Source organism: Cloeon dipterum, chromosome 3 (assembly GCF_949628265.1).
Source record: "Cloeon dipterum chromosome 3, ieCloDipt1.1, whole genome shotgun sequence".
NCBI classification, from domain to species: domain Eukaryota; kingdom Metazoa; phylum Arthropoda; class Insecta; order Ephemeroptera; family Baetidae; genus Cloeon; species Cloeon dipterum.
In genome coordinates, this window is record NC_088788.1 from 16,142,637 (window position 1) to 16,163,215 (window position 20,579).

Sequence of the window (20,579 nt, forward strand, 5' to 3'; positions counted from 1 at the left end):
ATTCAGGCTAACGGGCTGCTCTGAATCACGGGAATTATTCCCAATATTTGAATTTTGATGCACGAACATTTTTATTTGATAAAAAAAAACTTAAATGGAAATTAAAAAATATTTCATGACTAGTAAAATAATCCTGCAAAATAACCTTAATTTTGTAACATTAATATACTGTTTTAGCAGGTATAAAAAATTGCAATTAATAATTGGAATGATTAATAGAAGGCAACAATGAGAAACCAAACCCAATACTTGACAAAAGCATTTGTCATCGAGGTTTCAATAATTTTCCAAGCAGGACCTTCATGATTTGAGAAAACATATTTTTTTTTTAATTTTTAGAGAGCACTATATAAAGCTAAAAAAGATATACGTAAAAATTTACTAAATCCTTTTAAAGATACTAATGAGAAAAATAATAACTGAAGTATGTGCAAATGCTGTGTAGCCAATGGCGTGCGTGTTTTGTGCGGAAAAAAGGCGAATGCGGGGCAGAAGAAGCGCGCGACGTCCGCGGGGGCAAGATTGCGAGCCCGCAGGAGTCAACATCCAGTGTTGGCGGCTCCCCTCCTCGCCAGCAGAGCCGAGTCGGAGGAGAGTACAGTTGCGGCTTGCTTCAAGCTCAGGGACTGCGTCAGGTTCAGTCTTCAGCCAGCGGCCAACCTGAGAGATCAGTGCACCTGCCTTCGTCTACTGGTGCGGTGCCGGCGAACAACACAACCAACCCACGAAGCCAAACACAAAACATCGCAAAGTGAGTGTTTTTTGCGAATGATTCTGGTATTTGGACTTCGGTTTCCTAGGAATGATTTTTTATTGCTATGTTTAGAAAAACAATTGAAGCCGACAACTTATTTAAACTCTCGAAGCCGAGAAAATTTTAATTTTAATTTGAAGTTGGAAAAAATTTCAAATATTTTTCTTATTTACTTATTTTAATACTTAGCATTCATCAGGGAACAATATGAATTCTCTGAGGAAAGGAGAGCAGGAGTTGATTCGACAGAAAGTTTTTAAAATAATTTAATAATATTTCTTTTATCGCTTGTCGCTTAAGGGTTTATTAATTTAAGAGTGAAGCTAGACCATGGTTTAACTTGAAAAAATCTTATTAAAATTTTAGTGATCCCAAATCGCAGATTTTAAATGTTAGTTTAGTAGCTTTAAAATTTTAATGAGTCCACCAACAAGAATATCAAAGATTTACAATTCACTCGTTGCGAATTTTGGAATATAAAAAACCTGTTAAATATTTAAGTGGATTTTTCGACGCGTGAAGAGCGATCGTTAAAGTCTCCACGGGCAGGGCAACGCACCCTCCGCTTTCTTTTGCGCTGTTTTTTTTTCAAGGCTGAAAAGGGTTAAAAATGGATTGTAATTAATTTGGCAGGCGACTCGCAACAACTTCCTCCGTTCAGATGCTTGGGAATTCGTTCGGAGGCACGCCATGCAGGCCAATTAGAAAAAATGGCTATCCCAACGCACTCTCGGCATATATATTCTCTCGACTCCCGCCGATGCGCGTTTCGTGATTGACATTTTCATTAGCCATGGGAAGCAGCAAAAATTGGCAGCTCCTTCGTCTGCGCATGCAGGAATTTATTTGAAAATCAGCACGCCGACCTCGGCATGGAAGTTATTTTTTAACTCTTTAAGGTGTTCGAAATTGGTAAGGGGTCACAATTACAAAAATTTAAACATATAAGCGCACGATTTAGGCTTCTGAATTATTTGTAACGAACTTTAAATCGAAACCAGGGTTTCCCCGACAAATTCAAGTTCAATGTCAAGCAGCGAAATAATTGAAGAGGATCGTTTCCACCTGAAGACTCGTAGAGCAGCGACAATGCAATTAAAGCAGTCGAGTCTTTATCAGATGCGCGCTAACAAAGGCCGTGATGTCAGCAGTCGGCCTTGCAACACACTCACTCGCTCTGGCTGGCCAAATGCAAATCGGATCGAGCATTATTTGCATTCGAGTTTGTCGCTCCTCCACGGAGGTGACTAATTCTCTGCTCTCGAGAGCAAAGGGTCGGCGGCCATTTCACGCTTGCTTTCGGATGGCACTTTTCATCCCGGCGTGCGAGACCAAAAAGCGTGAACTAGACCTTGGCAGAGACATTCGCAGAATTTTCTTTTCCCTAGCACCGTCACGCTACCGAATTCCATTTCCGACTCGAAAAACTCGAAACAAAGAAATGGAGAAAAAACGTTGGAATATAGCTAAGATTCCAATTGTATGTGTGACGGTAAGGAATAATAGACTAGAATGGTACCCAATACTTTTGGAATAAGAATTTTTCTCTCCTACGTAAATTTATTGAATTATTTAAAATCATGGAGAATGACTTAATGCACCTTAAGATTGAATGTCCATAGACATAGTATTTTTAGAACACATTACTTTTTTATTTTTAATATTTAATTTTTCAGTAAAATCACGTTTCTAAAACACGGCAAGAAAATAGCGAAATTAATATCAATCGAAACATGCACCGGTCAGGCAGCATTGGAGGAGGCGGTGAGTTAGTAAATCTGATTTACGATCGACGGAATGAATTTGCCGCGATGCACGCATGCGAAAATTACATGCATTACCCACTCGGCGAGCAGGAAGCAAAACGAGTGTACTAATGCGTGTGTTTGCTCGCTTGTTCGTTCGCTTGGGAAATACACTTTATTCAATCCGAAAAGACTCGCCGGCGAGTGCATGCGGTTGCCGCGCGGCTCGAAATTCGCTGCTTTTGTGCGGGTAAAAAACACACAGCGCATAGTCCGTTAACTCGATTTCTCAGCAGCCATCAACAAAGCGATAAATAAAACACACGCGCGCGCCAGCAGGCGGAAAAACGTCACTTTTCTATCAATTTACGACGCTCTCCCGCACCGAGAGACCATTTTTCATCTCCGCCCGATTTGATTTGCTCGAAACAAACAGCAAATATGAATTTCCGAATTTTCGGCTCCTCACGATTTTCTTATTAAAATAATTTTCCTTGACTTGATGAACGAGACTACTGCCTCTAATGAGTTCTGGCGACTGCAGTCTCGTTAGCAAGACCAGTTGGTTCACTTTTCCAATGCAAGAAAACCACTTGGATGAAAATAACAAAATTGTTAGAACCTAAAATCACTCCAGACGGCGGTGTATTCAAATTCCGACAGTTTGTTGTTCCTTGAAATCAAATGGCAAGGAATATGATTAACGCGCTTTTATGGTCTCCGCGGCGCAACTGAAATGGGGAGGAAGGTCGATGCCCAGATCGAGGAAAGGCCGATAAACATCTGCGTGCGCATTGTTTTTGCCCCTTTTTTCACCGAACTGGCCGCGATAAAATAATAAATAATAAATCAAAATGCAGCGAATGCAGGTGGTCCCAATGCAAATGAGCACCGTCTCGCCAAGATGTCGCCGCAAAGATTACATTCCATGCCAAAGTTGCACGTTAGCAATTTGTAATAATTATTCCAAATTGGATTTCAATCTTTCTAGAAGCGGGATAAATATTTAGTTTAGTAGTAGTTTAAATAATAAAATACAGCTCTTGATTTATTTGTAGACATCAAGCAATTTTATTATTGCTCTCTTTGCATAATTTTTATAATTTATTTTCAGCACAATCTTTGAAAATTTCCCTTCCCATCTAGAGATTTTAATTTTTGAGACCCTAATTTTTTTAAATATATATAATTATATTTTTCAGAGTGCGCAAGTTGGAGAGTAAAGTGGAAATATCCTTTCCATTAATATAATTTATGATGTTGTTTGTGACGTAATCGGGTCTAAATTTTAATCCAAATCTGCCAGCTCAGTATATATTAAGAAAATAAACTTGCTCTCAGCATCAAAGAACGAATCCTTTGGATCGTTCACGCCCCCGACCGTTGCTCTCTCGCGTCCTAATCCAGTTTCAATCTGCGAAAATTATCTTGCTTGGTGCGGTTCATCTGGCTTCATCGTTTGTAATTAACAAAGCGGTTGATAAAGTCGTTCTCCGCGCAAAAGGAAAAACATGCTTCTCCCATCGGACAATGCGATCGATGGGCGCGAACGGGAGCCGTGTGGCAATAATTATGTTTTTCCAGTCATATCTCGCGACAATTATCAACCTAACAGCTCGTAAATATTATCGTGAGGCGCTTCGCTTGCGATGAAAGGAGAAGCTGGCCAATTTCGCTTGAATTATTGCTTTATCTTTTTGCGTCCGCTTTGCGGCTGAGTTTTTCCATAAGTATTCAATCAGAACTTGATGCAAAGAAATGCAAGCAAGGGGCCGATATTTTTTCCATGTTGAAATTTATTTAAAATTGCTTTGGAACCAAAACTCATAAACAAAAATTAATGAACAAAATTGATTCGAAAAATATCCATGTTAAGGAAACTTTAGACTTTAAAATAGGAAAATTAGTCTCCAAATCGAATGAGAAATTTTTCAAGTAATTTAAAATGCAGAAAGAATAACAAAATTGATTCAGCTCTGGTTTGTATTGCAATTTCGGCTAATCTAAAACTGCGCAGGTCTAAGTTTAAGTGTGCTAGAGTCGGCCATATTGGTTTCGAGTGCGACGGCGCCAAATATAAGTTGTCTTGTCTGCGCAAAACCTGCTGCGGACAAAAACACGCACAGAATCCGTTGTTCCGCGAGCTGAGCTGCAATCAAATTCCGAGCGATATATCCTTTTACGGCGCGAAAAATGTGCATCCACCGGGCTTGAAATAATTACGCTCAATTACAGATGTTTCCACATACGCGAGATTAATTCCGAGCTGACAGGTGTGCGCTGCAAGCAAGATAATCAGCAGAAGAAATGGAAATAAATTTGCTGCCGGTTTTGCGCCGGGCCGATGAACCATCCCGTGCAGCAGCAGTACGCGGCCGGACGTCTTGGGAAAATGTCTCGAACTGGATGAAACAAACTTTGGTATTGCGAGGAAAAAACAACGCTCTTTCTCGGAATTCGAAGTCACGAGAGATGATCATTTTAATAGAAAATTGGGGCTAATTTTAAAAATTACTCATCTGCTTTGAATTTTTCGCACGCTAACAACTTCAAGAAATATGCTAAAAAGTGACAGCACAAATGGTTTTTTGTATTTTTGTTTAAGCTGTTTAAAAATTATGAAACTTGTTTTTTTTTACTGGAGCATATTTCGGATTCCAGACTAAAAATCAATAATTTTTAATAATGCAAGTGGAAAATAACGGTGCTTTTCATCCGAAATGCTTTTCTCGATTGGAACCTTTTTTACCGCGACGCGAATCGAGTGTGTTGTGTGGCGGAAATTCACACTGCGCCGCATGAATGGGCCAAATATGGAGACAAGAGGAGAACCGCTAGGGCGAAGGAGGCTTTTTTCTCGATCGAAGTCTCACGCGGCGCCCGCTGATTCCTGTCGCATCATCCACTTGCGGACGCAAATTATTAGTCATTACGCGCGGTCATTGAAAAAAAGGACACACACACATATGGAGAGCGTTGAACCTGCGTGGAAAATCAGGCGAAATGCAAATTAATTCCGGTGATAAAGCACAAGAGGAAAGCGAAAACCACAAGAATGGTTTGTTTCTGGCCGAAAGTGAAAAGTGCAAATCACGCCTCGCGCTTATTCGTAAACCGCAGAGCAAGTGGTCCTTTTTCTCCGCGCCGAGTGTCCTTGGGCCCGAATTAACGATTGTTTGTGGCCGAGCGAGAAAAAGCAAAGTTCACTCAACCCCTGAATGAATGCTGAATTTCCATATCGAACAAACAAACAAACAATGCCAATTAAAGCGTCTCGTGAAGAGGCGGTAATTAAAGCCCTCATCAGATAGGAGAGCAGAAAGGAGATCACGCCTGACGTAAACTCTTGCGCGGCTGCCCATTCACTGCGGGCACAATTAATAAATAAATCCAGATTGAAAGGTCACGCGCGCGGCAGCAACTCCCGAATTCGATCACGACACACTACGTTCATTATACCTGTTCCTTCTGGTCAACACAAACACATTTCATCTGACACTCACACGCTCCAATCTAGAATAATGACCAGAAAAATCATCATGTTTAATCCGGTACTTCAATTCAACATGAGAAAAATCAAACCTAATCAGGTATTCTTTATTGGAAAAAAACGCGTTGTAATTTCTTACACGCTTCTTAATCATCACCATAAGATCGAAAAATGGAATCTCAGTTGAGACCAGTTATTGATGAGATTTCCAAAAAAGGGACGGTTTTCTTTATATTATAAATGGCACCGGTGTGGCCAGAACGAACCTAATAGCACTTTATTATTTTTCTTCACAAACAAATCAAGTTAAAAATAAATTTATTTTTGTCATAAAACATATGCCACAAAATAAATTTAATATTGTTATCGTCAAAAGAAAAAAACATCGTAATGAAAAAACTTAATTTCAATTTGAAAGGGCGTCTGGGCCCGCACTTGAATAGCTTTTCCTTTTGTTAGTCACGCGGTGCAAAGTCAAGTTCATCACCTCTAGTGCGCGACAGCAATTAGTCTTGTAGCGTTTGTTTTTCGACTGCTTTATTTGGCGTTTGGGCGGCCGCAGAGGTCACACACCTTCCGCCTTTGATGGCGATGTCTCAATTTCGCTGAATAACAGATCAGAACCACACGCAAGGTCGCACATCATGCAAAATCGAGCGAGCGAGCGAGCAAACAAACAACAGTCACCTGAGAGGCGCGGAGTGCCGCTTTTTCGCTCAATTACATTCTCGAGTGGCGCGGCAAAAAACTGCACGTGTGCTCTCCTAAGTGGGCAAATCCCGGGGAAACAACCGTTTGTGCGAAACAATCAAGTTAAATCGAACGGACGAGCAGGAAAATCATCCGTCAGCTGTTTGACAACATAAGTCCAATGATTTGGCGCAGAAAAAGTCACTTCCACCGTTAATTTTCTTGCGTTTGTAGTGCAAAAAAATCACTCTCAGCATGTATAAATTTCGCTAATTTTAATGTTTAATTTTGGCAATGTCTGCTGGACAATTGGATTTTTTAGCTTGAGGCTGAAACAAAAACTGATGACGGGAGAATGGTCAGAAAATCGTTTAAGCGAATAATTCATTTTATAATCGCATTATCTCATACAAGAGAGTTTTGAATTCTTCACCTTTTGATCTGTAGACGCTGTAAGGAAAATTCCAAAAGATAAAAGAGAGGATGGATACTCTTGTCGAGATAATGGACAGTGTAAATATTGGCGAAAACGCCAGCGGCGTCTTGACCTTTCAACGAGCCCTGCTCATTCAGTCAGGCTGCGTGTGTGAAAGAGGCGAATAATTCAGCAGTGTGTGCGTTGATGAACGAGGCATAAATTAGCAGATCGGCGCGCGGCGGTGGGAACCTTTGTTCGGCTTTGTTTGTTCGCCCACGCCGCATAAATCACCGCGCGTTAATGGCGCGCTCCTCGGGCCCCGGCCAAGCTAGGAAAACACGATCTGGGCACAAGATGCGAAAGACAGTTAGTCGCGACATACAGGAAACTGCGCGCCGAGCAGAAACCGTTTCAGCTGCATCGGAAGCATTAGCCTCAAGTGCAAGTGTCCAGTTATGCAGCAGACTAGCCTTTCGGCCTAGTTTCCTTCCACCCAGTCTCCGCGGGTCGTGCACCAGCCACCTCGCTTCCGCTCTTTTGGCCCAGGTTAGGATCCTGACTTGTTAAGCTACGGCAAAAGTGTGAAAACCGGGTCAAATTGCAGATGTTAAACAGAAAGAGGATTTCCTCTGTAATTACAGTAATGGCCACACTTTAAAAGACTCCATTTATTTTTATGATATTTTGAAAAATAAATTATGAAATTACCAACATAAATTAAAATTCAAATTAAGCTTGAATTTCTTTATTTTTTTCATTCAAAATGTATTTTAATAAAAATTAGAGGGCAAAGTGATAATATTCTACATTACTACAGAGTAAGGCCTCAACAGAATTCTATTTAAGAACATTTTTGCAAAGCTTTTATTCATATTTCTGTTGAATAAAAATTATTAAGGCCTTAAACTCAGGAGATATGACTTTATTTACTTGGAAAACCATATTATAATAATTTAATTAAAATTCCTTGACGAGAAAAAAAAACGAAAATTTCCTCTCTCCCGGAAGACAAGCAAATTATCTTCCAACATTTGGCAGCAAATCCACAGCAAATTGCCACTTTTGGGGGGTCTTAGGTTATCAGTTTGTGTGCATCGGCGGTAATTAGCGTCGTGCGCTGCTCGAAATTAAATATAGCATTTCCTGCGCTAGCCGCTTCCTTAATGGCAGATGCGCACGTCAATACGTAAACCAAATTGCTTGATTTCATTCACCTCTGGGGCGACCTTAATCTCAGGGTCTTTCGCCATTCGGAATGCACTGCTGCTGCTCTTTTTGATTATGCTAATAGAGAGAGGAAGAAAGCGCGGTTTTGCTTTGACGCCCTTTGAACGTTTTTAGCCGAGCACGCACCACGCAATTACACCGCGCTTTAATCACAGAGTCACGCACCTCGTGTCAGCTTTGGAACTAATTGGACGACGCAACTCGGAAATTAAATCACGGCAGAGTCTCTCGAGTCTCGGTACTTTGTGTTTCTTTTCAGATTTGGGAGAGACGAAATATTAATTTATTGGTTAATTTTATAAAAATTACTGATTTTTTGGAATAGATTGGACAGTAAATAATTTTGGTTAAATAAATTGGAAGCAGACCTGACATTAAAGTGGATTGGTATGGAGCTAAATTTGAATTATTAGCGAGTTCATCAAATTGTTAGTTTGAATAATTATCTCAACAATGTGCAATAATCAATTAGGACCAAGCAAAGGATAAATTTCATATTTTGTCAAATGTTTGAACGGTTTAATTTTTCAATGATTTTTCCTCTCACAGTGTGCATTATGAGATAAATTCCACTTCTGGCGGAAAAAAATCACGAATATCAATAAAGAGCTCATCGCATAATTAGAAATGAAAACTTAAAGGTCTTTTTGCACAAAATAAACTCCAGGAAGTATTTGGTGGTGATTCTAGCAACTCTTCCGTTCACTTCCGACTTCCGATCACGGTCTTTAACCAATCTCGTGCGAACCCATGGCAGAATCTATTATACGTTGTATTCTATTTTGCGGCGACGAGAATTGCTTTTAATTGAACGCACCGCCTGAGAATTCACAGTCTGCTGGGCATCGGAAGGTGCATTGACTGTTTGTTGCGTATATGAGCGCGACTCTCGGCTCAAAGGTGAATTCATACATAGCGGTCTCGATTTTCACGCATGCTGCTGCGTGGTCACGTGGCCGACGACACACACAAAAGCACCTGCCCGCATTTTTTTGCCTAGTCGCGTTATGTTTGTTATTATTCGGCGTGCGCAAAAAACAAGTGATGATGTTATTAGGCCGGTGATTAATCGACTCAGGAAAATATTGTGCATTAGTGCCGCAGCAGCCGAGTGATTGGTCCGCTTTTTGTCCTCGCACGCACAATTTGACAGGCGCCTTTGATGGGATAATAAATTCAAAACTGTTTTATTCTGATTGGAAAACAACACTCCCATTTTACATATTGGTGGATTTAAATTATTACTTTGAAATTTTACCCGTTTTTTATCAGTGTTACCTTTTTAAAAGAAAAATTATTCAGATAAGAATAAGTTCAAATTGACGAATTCGCCTCTTTTTAAAGAACCATCAACCTTACGAAGGTCGTTGCTCGCCCCGAGGTCGTGCGATATCGATTTCCCACAAGATTAGACGCAACTAGGAGCTGCTAATTTCCACCAAAAGGCAGGGAAAAACTCAAAAACCAACACAGCAGCGCTCTTTCTTGTGTTTCTCGTCTTCTGCTCGCAGATAAAGAGCGGGTTTGCGCTCGAATTGAATTCGCTTGCAATTTTCCAGCGTTTGCACACGGAGAACAGCAGCAGCAGGGCCTGGAGTGCCTGCTTTTGGAATTCGGCCGCTTTTGTGTTGGCAAAAAGTCGTTGGCCAGCGCCGAATGCTGGAGCAGATAGAAAAGAGCTGAGGAGAGGCGTCGTTGCATGAAGTACCTCCGTGCTTTTTCTCTCTTTCTTGTTCGCGACTAGCGCAGCGGAACATCAGCTGTCGTCCTCTCGTCTTTCTTCGCCGCGAAACAATCCCTTTTCACACATATTCGATCCATACACGTTCACTCTTTTTCTGCTAATTGTCCAACGCGAGCGATAAACCCTTTACGACCCTCCGAGATTGAGGAAATCTCGCGCCTCGAAATGGAAAGGCCGTAAAAATTAATAATCGAGTTCCCTTTCGATTTTCACGAAGTTCAAAATGGTACATGCGACCAAGAGGAAGACAAAAATAGGTTCTTTGACCTTTTCAAATCCAGGAAATAATATCTATCAGGTCGGATTGAGTATAGCAAGAATGTTTTTGCAGTTGGAGGCGAAAACGCAGACATGACGAATCAGGGAAAAGAAGTCACGTTATTCGCTGGGAAAGGGATCCTTATCAAAATGGAAAACAACAGCTTCGGTTTCACTGCGCGGCGTAGGCAAATTATGAGCAATTATGCGCGCCGCTGTACGGTTTCTCGTTTCAATTATCTGTTTTTATTGCCGAAAGTGTTGTTCGCCTGAGATGTTATCGGCGCGAGAGAGCACGAGACCCGTGCGTCGTCCGCCGGCCGCGGCACTAATTCCTCGATAATCACGAGACGCGGATAATTTGGGCACTAAATTGAGCCGAGGACGCTAATTTGAGCAAAAATTGCCCCTTGATCCTGTCTCGACTATGCGCGATTAATTGAAGCCTCGTAAAATTTTAAACGAACATAGCAGCATTTAGTGCAATGAACTCATGTCTTTATTAACAATAAGATCGTTTTAAGGTCACTGAGTTTATGAACAAGTATGATTAAAGTTAAATTTAAAGTTCATAAAATGTGAATTTTTCCTTGCTATTTTCAATAATTTTAATTAAGCTTTTTATATTTATTTTTTTGCTCTTTATCCGCATTACACAAAATATTTATTTTTCGGCTTAAAAATTAAGATGAAATATTAATTCGTCAATTTTTGCATTTCAGAATGACGTTGAAAGGAGCGTTGGTGCTATTGTTGATAGCGGGAGCAGCACTTGGCCAGCAGGAGTGCGACCCTGATATGGTGGGCTTCGAGATGGTCACCGGCTACGTGTACTCGTCGCCCAAGGACCTGCTCGACTCGATTCCCGGCACCCTGATGCTCACCGATTGTCTCGAAGCCTGTCAGACCAATGAACAATGTAGGTCCGTCAACTACGAGACTGGACTCTGCGTCCTCTTCTCCAGCACCGCCGACCAGCAGCCAGGTCAGAATTTTCTACTCACTAAATAAAAGCCAATTCTGGCGCCTGCTTTTTAGATTTGTTTATGTATTTTTTCGGGAAACTGTTCATAAGCTTTCTATAGACCCGGTCTGTTTGCATGAATTGAAATTCCCGTCGCATATTCAATCCAAATACGAGTTTTCTGTTTTCTTGGCTACCTCGCAATTTGTTCGCGTCTGCCAGCAACGTCAAAGTCTTCTCCTTCCGAGAAAACACAATGAGAGAGGCAAATATTTCCTTACGCACGAGATAATGGTCCAGGCATCAACGCAGCAGAGGACGCGAAAGGTCGATTTTTTCTACACACCCTTCGGAGAAATTTTGCCGCCCTATTCAAACAGGGGCTAGAATTTCACCCGACCGGCCGGCAGCCGATTGAGACGTCTCGAGTGTGTTTGCGGAGGACACGCTCGACTGCAGGCGCATTCAAATCGGCATTTCACGGCCAAGCGACGCTCAATCGGCCGGCTCATTTGCATTGTGTGATACTCGATCCTCTCTCGAGCTTTGGATGCACCTCCCGCGGCTGCACCAGACGCATCTATTTAATTGTTGGTATGTGCGTGCCTGATGACGAGTCCCGACTCATGTTTATTGCGGGATTCGTTTCCGATTCTGAGATTTTAAGCCTCGCGGCGAGTGGAGAGAAAAAAATCATTCGCAACACTAAAGCGGCGAGCGTTTGTCACGAGCAGGAGCACGAGATTTTATGGCCAAAATTTCATCGCAAATTAAGTCTAATCACACGGTTTTTAAACCATCAAAAAGAATTTTAAATACATAGCGGCTTCCTCGTCAATGTTAGATTTTTTAGGTTGTTGCAAAACACTGTAAAAATATTTTCCTTCGTTTTTCAGAGGCGCTGAGTTCGTCACAGTTCCCAGTTTTCACGATTTACGCGCAGAAGAGCTGCTTCATGGTGAAGCCGTGCGAGCGAGCGTGGTGCTTCGACAGGGTACCTGGCTACACCCTGAAAGGCTACACCAGGGCGACCCATCAGGCAGCCTCCCGCCAGGAGTGCCTCGAGCTTTGCCTTGGTGAACGAGACTTCCCCTGCAGGTGACTAATTATTATTCCTTTTAAATCCATTTCTCACGCAACAATACGAATCAGACAGTCAAAAAAAGAACGCGCGATTTCGTTTTAAGTCTCATACGAAATTTTAACAGTCCTCGTAATTCTAGTATTCAATTATTACAGCTTAAGTGCAGAGAAGAGGAGTTTCCAAAAAGCTGTTTAGAATTACGGTTAAATATCCCATGAATAATTCATCAGTGTGCTCTTAACGTCGCTTAGGGTGCATTCTTGTGGGCGAATTCGGCTGCGGTCGCTAAAAAACCGGATTTCAACGCGTCTGCTTGCTACTAGTTTCGGAGAATAATGTGGAGAATTATCAGCAGTGAAAACAGTTAGAGCTGCTGGCGGCAAAAAAGGGCACGCGACCTTTGTTTGCTTAATGAAACTGATCGATTTCCGCCTCCATAAACTTTCAAAATCAATTTTCTCCTTTTCTCTCTAATTTGCCCGCACAAAAAGCGCAATCAGAGCGACTATTAAATTGCCATTAATCCGCAAATGAATGGGATTTTGCAACTCGTCGGTTTGCGTCTCTCGAGGAGCTGAAATTGCAGACGAAATTCCTGTTTAGAGATCCTTATACGGGCGCGAGGCTAATGCCCTTATTGCTACACATTGCGTACGTAGCCGCGGTGCTGGAATTGCGGTTTTCCAAACACAACGAGTCTTCGTTTCAATTTTTTGTCGCTCTGTTCCGCGCGACACACGTCTAAGGGCATCTGTTGAGCGAATTCAAGCCTGATTGAAGTGCAAACCTGCTTATTTCGAGCAATTTGCGCGTATCTGCAGGAGCGGCAATTTTCAAGAGTGACGAGTCGAAAAAAGGCACTTTTGCCATCCGATATAAATTGAGTCGCCTTTGTTTACCGTTAAATCGATGCCGTAACTGTTGCCTAATTGATATTAATAACTTTATTATACCGTCGAGTGTATTAACTTCGATTGCGGTACCGATGCAATTGCGGACGAGCAAAGCAGGAAGGAAACTCGTCTCGATCTTGACCCAAAGACTCAGTTATGCAACGCGTAGACATAACTGGAATCGACGACGCCGGCCACGCGCGCGTGTGGGCACGGCACGGTGAGTCATGGGCGCGACAAAATCGCGGAAACTGGCTCTCAACTGCCTGGGTTAACGACTGACCGAGAATCTGGCCGAGAATCGACGTGGGCTGATTGCCATTTAAATCCGCAGGTCGGCCAACTACAACAATGGCACCGGCGAGTGCGCTCTTTCCGACATGGACCGCATCACGTTGAGTGGCACCGGAGCCTTCCAGAGGGCCGCAATCAAGAAGAAGCGCCAGGAGGAGGACGTACCCGAAGAGATCGAGCTCGACATGGACTTTGACTACCTTGAGAACAACTGCGTCGACGAGCCGTCCAAGATGTGTGACTTCCGCAGGGTGAGTGAAAATAATCAATCATAAAATTTTCAATTGAGGAACGTGAAGCCTATATTTGAGCATATTTCATTAATTTATTTTGGTGTCAGGTGGCCGGTCGCATCCTCAAGACGGTGGACGCCGTTTACCAGGACGTTGACTCGTTGGAGGAATGCCGTGAGCTGTGTCTGGCGGCGCCGTTCAAGTGCCGAAGCTACGATTTTGGTGACACCGGTGAGAACGTGTGCCGTCTGTCGCACCACTCGCGCTCCACCCTTGGCGGTTCAGTGGGTGAACCCTACCTGATGGTTCCTGAGGCCAACACCTACGAGCTGTGGTCATGCTACAACGTCAGCGTCGAGTGCCGCTCGTCCGGCATGGTGGCCAAGATCCAGACAACCAAGCTGTTCAACGGAAAAGTCTACGTCAAGGGCAGTCCGAACTCTTGCGCCAGGGACGTCAGCCGCAGTCTCGAGTTCGAGCTCCGTATGCCTTACGACGATGTAGACTGCAACGTCAAGAGGGAGGGACTCGGAAGGTGAGTTTTGCTTGATTTTCTCGATTCCTTGATTGTTAACTTCTTCGCAGGTTTGGCAACGCGGTCGTGATCCAACACCACCCGAACATCGTGACCAGCTCTGATCTGGGCCTTGCCGTCAGCTGCCAGTATGATCTGAGCAACATGACCGTGGCCAACGAACTCGACCTCAAGGTGCAGGACCCCGAGCCTGGCGATGGACCTGGTCTCACGCACGAAGTGGTTGTCGACTCTCCCAGCGTCGCCATGCGCATTACTGTGAGTTTGACCATTTTTGCTGAGAAACGTAGATTTCTTAACTGATGTATTCAGGAGCGAGTCACCTCTGAGGACTTCGACGCGCAGCTGCTGCGAGACCCCGCCAGACCCGAGGCCGACATGCCCGTCAACGATGGACTGCCCGAGGCGCGCGTTGGAGACCCACTGGCGCTGCAGTTCGTCATCATGGACCCCGAGAGCCCCTACGAAATTTTTGTGCGCGACCTGGTAGCTATGGATGGTGCCGACGGCGCCGAGATCCAGCTGATCGACGAACGCGGCTGCCCCACCGACAGCTTCATCATGGGCCCGCTCGTCAAAATGGGCAAGGTACGGTTCTTGAGCTTGAAAATCTACACATCTTCCAATTCATCAAATGGGAAAGTCCTTAGTTTTTGGAGATGCCAAGGGTCGCGCAGCCATTCATTTGCAATTTTCGGCGATTCCAGATTCAATCCTATTGTGCATTCTTGGGAGTAAAAGTAAAAAGATTCATTTTTATAAGATGTACACCAAAATCGCCAAAATCGGTTTAGGAAATCGCGGTAGAAATGACAGCTGATTTTTTTTCTTGCAGTACCATGATTGATTCTAAAATATAAGTGCAAAAGTTTTAAAAATATATAATTAAACAGTGCTGCCATCTATAGGTGGCTTTGACGATCCTCATTCTATACTTCTATTTATTTTGGGACATATTTATGTGACACCCCAACATCCCAGGATTCCTCTAATCATCGCACCATTCTTTGCAGGTTCTGAAGGCCAACTTCGACGCATTCAAGTTCCCCTCATCAGAAATGGTTCAGTTCCGTGCGCTGGTGACACCGTGCATGCCGCACTGCGAGCCCGTCATCTGCGACTCTGAGGACGAGGGCACCGTCAAGAGCTACGGACGCAGGCGCCGTCGTCGCAGCAGCAACGAGATCAGCAACCCCAGCGACCTGCTGCTGGTGCAGTCGATCCACATCACGGACACGTTTGCTTTCGAGCGGCAAACCGCCAACAAGACCATTGACGAGCACGATGTGGACAAGTCGCAGCTGCTGCTCGGCGGACTGTGCAACAACCTGGCCGGATTCCTCATCGCCGGTGCCGTCTTCATCATGCTGCAGGTGCTGCTGCTGATCAGCTGGGTGATGGTGCGCACCAGACGCGGTGCCAAGTCGATAGACGCCGTCAGCACCGACAGCCTCGGCAAGCTCTACGACACCGGCTACGCGCGCCGCTTCTAGTTCCCCTACCTAACAACCCCAACACTCTTGCCCTGCTTTTCAAGAATGTCGTGATGGTGGTGCTGCTGCTTTCCCCTTGAGTTCACCATATTTAAAATAGATACAAAATTTAGGTATCGACTGTCACCGGTGAATTCGAACGCAGCAGCAAATATCTAAAAAGAATGTGCCTTTGATAGTTTGAAGGGCGGCCCGCCCCTCACTTTTATCTATTTATTGCCTGTTAATTTATTCAAGGCTTTACTTTCACGTGAGACTTTTTAACCCTTTCTGACCGCTCCGTCGGAGAGCGACAAAACATGTCAGAGACCGACTCAATCTCGTAGAAAAGGCAACTAACAAAAGTAGTGTGTGGTGCTCCCACGGCAGCAGCTTCGTAGTTTTGCGACGAGGGATTACTTTTAATTAATCTCGCTTTTTTCCAACTGACACACGGTACACTACTTATTAATTTATGTAGAAACAACGCCGAGAATTGATAACTGAAGCCGTAGACGAGTCATTAGTTTTCTAGAGTGTATGAGCCTCACGAGTTATATTTATTGAAGCTGCCAATTTTTTCGAGAGAATGTTGAATTAGCACCGAGTGAATGAGCAATTCTCACGTCGTTTACGGCTCACTTGTCTCTTTTCCGAGCTCGCGGCGCCCCGACAGGTTGATCGATTAACAAACCCTGGTCGGGCGCCTCCGTTTTTGTACTTTATTAACTAACATCCGTCGGTGGACGTGCGCCTGACAATAATGATCAAGCTGCACGCGTCCTCCGACGAATTTGAGAGCTTTTGGCGCCTTGTATTGCTACCCAGGATTGCACACAACGCAGAATGTCATTTGTTGATGAAGAATGTTTCATCACTTTGTTTCAAAGATTGAGCTGAAAATGGAATTGAAAGGATTTGTGGTACCAAGGTGATGCGCCAAATTTGTTTCCCAAAAACGCTAATAAACGATGAGTAATTTTAAATCCACACGTTTCATTTGTTGTACTCACCCTTAGTCGCTCGTCGTTGATTGTCCACACTCTGCTGGCGAAGTCGTTGGACGCGGCGAGAATGAAGGTACCTGTCGAGTCAAAGTCCAACGATGTCACTCCTGCGTTGCTGCCCACTAGCGTTCCTTTACTCTCACATGAGCCTGTGACAAAATATTTGTATTTTTTTAATTACAATCGCTCAACAAATATAAAGTTCTACTATTTATTTGCAAACTTATTATATTTTCATGAGAACAATTCCATTTTGCTATGCTAAAATCAAGACCCAAATTTGACGCAACAAGATTTGTTCATTGTTTGTTTAGACCGAAATTAAACAACATGAAAAATCACCCAAAAACAAGTACAAATAACTATAGAATTAAATTTTGAATCAACTAAAGGGAATAATTATAAAAAAATTATAGTACAAACTGGCATTAAAATCTTGTTGTAATGACTCTAAACCAATTCACAGCATCCACATAATACAAAATAAATAATTTATAGGTTTTGCCAAAATTATGTACAATGTATTGGAAATTCTTCTTTTAAAAATTAGTCAAAATTGTTACCAAGGGTTTAATTTAGCAAAAAATATACAATTTAAACATTATTTAATCATTGCTTGCTCCCATTTACAATCAACAATGGAGACATAAATTCTAATTTACAGAAATAAAAAACAACTATTTTCAACTGAAGGCAATTTATTAAAATCAAAATAGAATTTTCACCACAAATGTTTTGAAAAAATGTGGCTCATAGAGGTCTAAGCCAGGAGCGCTGCGCAGCGTGAATCTGGCTAAGCTGCGCCAGCTACCAGTGAAAAAGGAAAAAAAGTGCAAGGAAAAAAATATTCCAGCCCTTCAAGCCGCTATTAAACTTCATATTTGAAATATTGTCAGCCGCGCCAGCTGCCAGTGAAAATGGCCAACCGCCGCCACCAGGCAAAATATTCAGCTAAGCTGATCCCGCCAGCCGCCACCTTTAATCTTGCGGCTGAGACCTCTAGTGGTTCTTACAGTTGGAACGAGTTTAGTCATTTGGTGCCAAAAAAATGATCCCAAAATACTAACCAAGAAATTGATTAGAAGGTCACGAAAGCAAAGCACTCAAAAAACAAACTCACCTTTACTGATATCCCAAAGTTTGACTTTCCTATCCTGTCCGCCAGTGGCCACAATTCTGTCCACAGGGCTCCACCTGACTGCGTTCACCTCACCGTCGTGCGCGTCCTGCAAATCTCAGTCAGTTTCCATCAAATTTTCAACACATCAGGGACAACTTACGAATCTAAGAACAACCCTCTGCGGCAAGCAGGTGCCAATACTTGGCATAACGGCGCCAATGTCTCTCTCGACGCCCGGAAAGCTTCCTCTCTCAGGGGAGATGCTGCCTGTCTCTTTGGCAGCGTCCTCCAGCTCTTGGGCCACTCGAGCCTGCTTCTTTCTGAAATTTTAGGTTGGTTTTATATGAAGAAGTAATTGAACTGGGTTCTCACACTCACCTAACGAAATTGTCGTTTTCCTCGTTCAATTTCTCGGCATCTTTGGCCTTGATCTTCATCAGTTTTTCCACTAACACTGCATTTTCCTCCTAAAAGTTTAATAAAATATTTACCAAATGGTTTATGTTGATTTTTTCAAGCAAACAAAACAATAGTGATTATATTTAAAAACAGAAAGAGTAAAGATACTCAAACAGGCCATTTTGAAGAACATTTAACTTTAAAATATTGTTTTATATAAACTAGGAAAATATTTTCTTGGTTGAGAAAAACTAAAACCAAGCTGTTTTGAGGCAGTTACAATACATTCTAAGCCGTTAGTGAATGGTTTAATTTAAAACACTAAATGAGCATGAACAACGCAATGGTTGGACTTTTTATCTATATTTAAAAATGGTCTAAATCCGTCTTAAGAGTCGTAATCTGTTTAAATTGCTAATGAAGCTCCTATATACATCTTCACAGACGCGGAAAATGGTCTGATGTGTCGATTCATAAAAGAATTTTCAATAAAAAAAATAAATCAATAAAAGAGGCGTACTTAAAAATCTGCTTAACTGTCTCAGAAAGAGAAAAAAATCAACATAATATTTATTTAGAAATGGCCAGTTCATACGTATCTGGTTTTCCTATCATGATTAATTTATTTCTAAAAATTTTGAAATCATGATGCCACTTTTTGATGCGAGGTGAAAGTGAGGAACATCATTTTTATTAACATAAACCAGACCAAAAGGTACACACCTGAGCCTTTCTCAGCTTATCCTGCAGCGCCTCAAAGGCCAGGTGCAGGGCGTAGTGCTCGTCTTTGAGAGTGTCGCTGGACGCTTGGAGCTCGGTACACCTTGCGTCAGTATCTAGCAGCTTCTCCTTTAGGTGCAGCTCTCTCTCGCCGGCCTCCATCAGCCTAGAAAAATCAGAACTTGAGAAGTTGCGGAATATAAATTAGTAGAATCGCACCCTTGGTCCCTGAGAGCGAGCAGCTTTTCCTTCTCATTCAGCCGGCGGTTGAGCTCAACTAGTGCCTGCGCATTCTCGGCCTTTCCACGCAGAAGGTCGGTGAGCTCCTCCTGCTTCTTGTGCAGCTTCTGCTCCAGAGTCTGTATGCGGTCTGCCGCTTTCCCGTCCACAGGCACACCTTTAAGCATCAACTCGGCGCCCTCCTGTCGCAGCTGCTCATTTCTGATGCTCAGTTGCAGGTTCTCTGATCGAAGGGCGGTTGCACTCTCAAAAATCCGATTGTCTGCAAGCAAAGAATGATATTGATTGATGGTTCTCAAGGGAAAATATTAGGATTGAATATTAAATATGGTTTAAAACGTTCGGATATTGTTTTCTGTACTCCATAGATAACAAGAATCATGAATGTAATATTAAGGCTTTTGAGCCACATTATAAATCATAGTAAACCGTTTGAGCAGCCTAAAACCAAATAATTCGCTTTTTACGTATGTAAAAACGCGCAGAATCATCGATGCAATTATGATTTTGAAAAAAGTGAAAGCATTAAATTATTGTAAGAAAAAATGGTACAATTGTGCAAAACTTATTTATACGTATTTAATTGACAATAAGCATAAAGGAAAACTTACATACATCACAATTATAATTATGGTTATTTGTAATGATACGAAAAACATTTTTATAATGAAAAACACGATCGTTCGGATCGTTCGTCCAAATTTAGGCAAATTTTCAGCATTTTGCAAAGGTACAAGTAACTTAACACCAAAGTTAAGATGCATATTATGATCCCTTTCCTGCGCTATTTTTGTTAAATAAACTAATGATGTGAATAATGATTTTACGAAAATAGAGGTGTTTTCTTGTGCGTAATTTTTCCAGAGAATTGTAAACATATAGCAATCAAAATCGAAAGTGCTTACGACATGAGATGAGCTCCTGGAAGCTGTGGTTTTGCAGCTTATTGCGCGCGTTCAGCTGCAGCAAAATGTTCTCGCGCCACGGACTCTCAGCGTGGCGGACATTCATTTCGACAGTCCTGGACGCCGATCGGCGAGACACTGGACGAAACAGGCGCAATCAAACGAAAATTGGACGAGTGCCGAGGCCGAGTGTCGCGATGACGGGCGACGGGCGAGTCCAAAACATTCAAAACAAACACAAAACACCTGTGCTTGCTCGGTGTTTTAGTAAACAAAACCGGTTTGTTCTCTTCAGCCAGTTTAAAGAAATAATGTCAATGAATTTTGTATCTAGGATTCAAATATACCGGTTTCCATCTGCCGTGAACTGTAAATTTGATCAAAATT

At 42.6% G+C, this 20,579-nt stretch overlaps 2 protein-coding genes across 2 annotated transcripts in view; one reads left to right on the forward strand and one right to left on the reverse strand.

Moving 5' to 3' along the window:
• Positions 1 to 20,398, reverse strand: part of Atg16 (Autophagy-related 16) — a 75,668-nt gene extending 55,270 nt beyond the window's left edge. The window contains exons 1-7 of the mRNA XM_065487058.1: positions 20,193 to 20,398; positions 19,267 to 19,549; positions 19,051 to 19,213; positions 18,307 to 18,395; positions 18,089 to 18,248; positions 17,929 to 18,034; positions 16,815 to 16,957 (exon numbers count right to left, since the gene is read on the reverse strand). Of these exons, the coding sequence (XP_065343130.1) occupies positions 16,815 to 16,957; positions 17,929 to 18,034; positions 18,089 to 18,248; positions 18,307 to 18,395; positions 19,051 to 19,213; positions 19,267 to 19,549; positions 20,193 to 20,298 (1,050 nt within the window). The 5' untranslated portion in view covers positions 20,299 to 20,398. The remainder of the gene's footprint in view (positions 1 to 16,814; positions 16,958 to 17,928; positions 18,035 to 18,088; positions 18,249 to 18,306; positions 18,396 to 19,050; positions 19,214 to 19,266; positions 19,550 to 20,192) is intronic.
• Positions 420 to 16,787, forward strand: neo (neyo). Its single transcript, XM_065487054.1, has 8 exons — positions 420 to 751; positions 11,049 to 11,311; positions 12,187 to 12,388; positions 13,602 to 13,812; positions 13,902 to 14,329; positions 14,380 to 14,587; positions 14,642 to 14,917; positions 15,343 to 16,787. Exons 1-8 carry the CDS (start codon positions 435 to 437, stop codon positions 15,820 to 15,822), a joined length of 2,385 nt encoding a protein of 794 aa, XP_065343126.1. The 5' UTR covers positions 420 to 434; the 3' UTR covers positions 15,823 to 16,787.
• Positions 20,399 to 20,579: the final 181 nt, after the last annotated feature.

Bases quoted from the DNA above. Each gene is read 5' to 3' on its own strand.
- neo (XM_065487054.1), top strand. From the start codon at position 435: ATGCTGTGTAGCCAATGGCGTGCGTGTTTTGTGCGGAAAAAAGGCGAA. The intron at 12,389-13,601 runs GTGACTAATTAT...TTAAATCCGCAG, and splicing joins GAACGAGACTTCCCCTGCAG to GTCGGCCAACTACAACAATG. The intron at 14,918-15,342 runs GTACGGTTCTTG...CATTCTTTGCAG, and splicing joins CGCTCGTCAAAATGGGCAAG to GTTCTGAAGGCCAACTTCGA.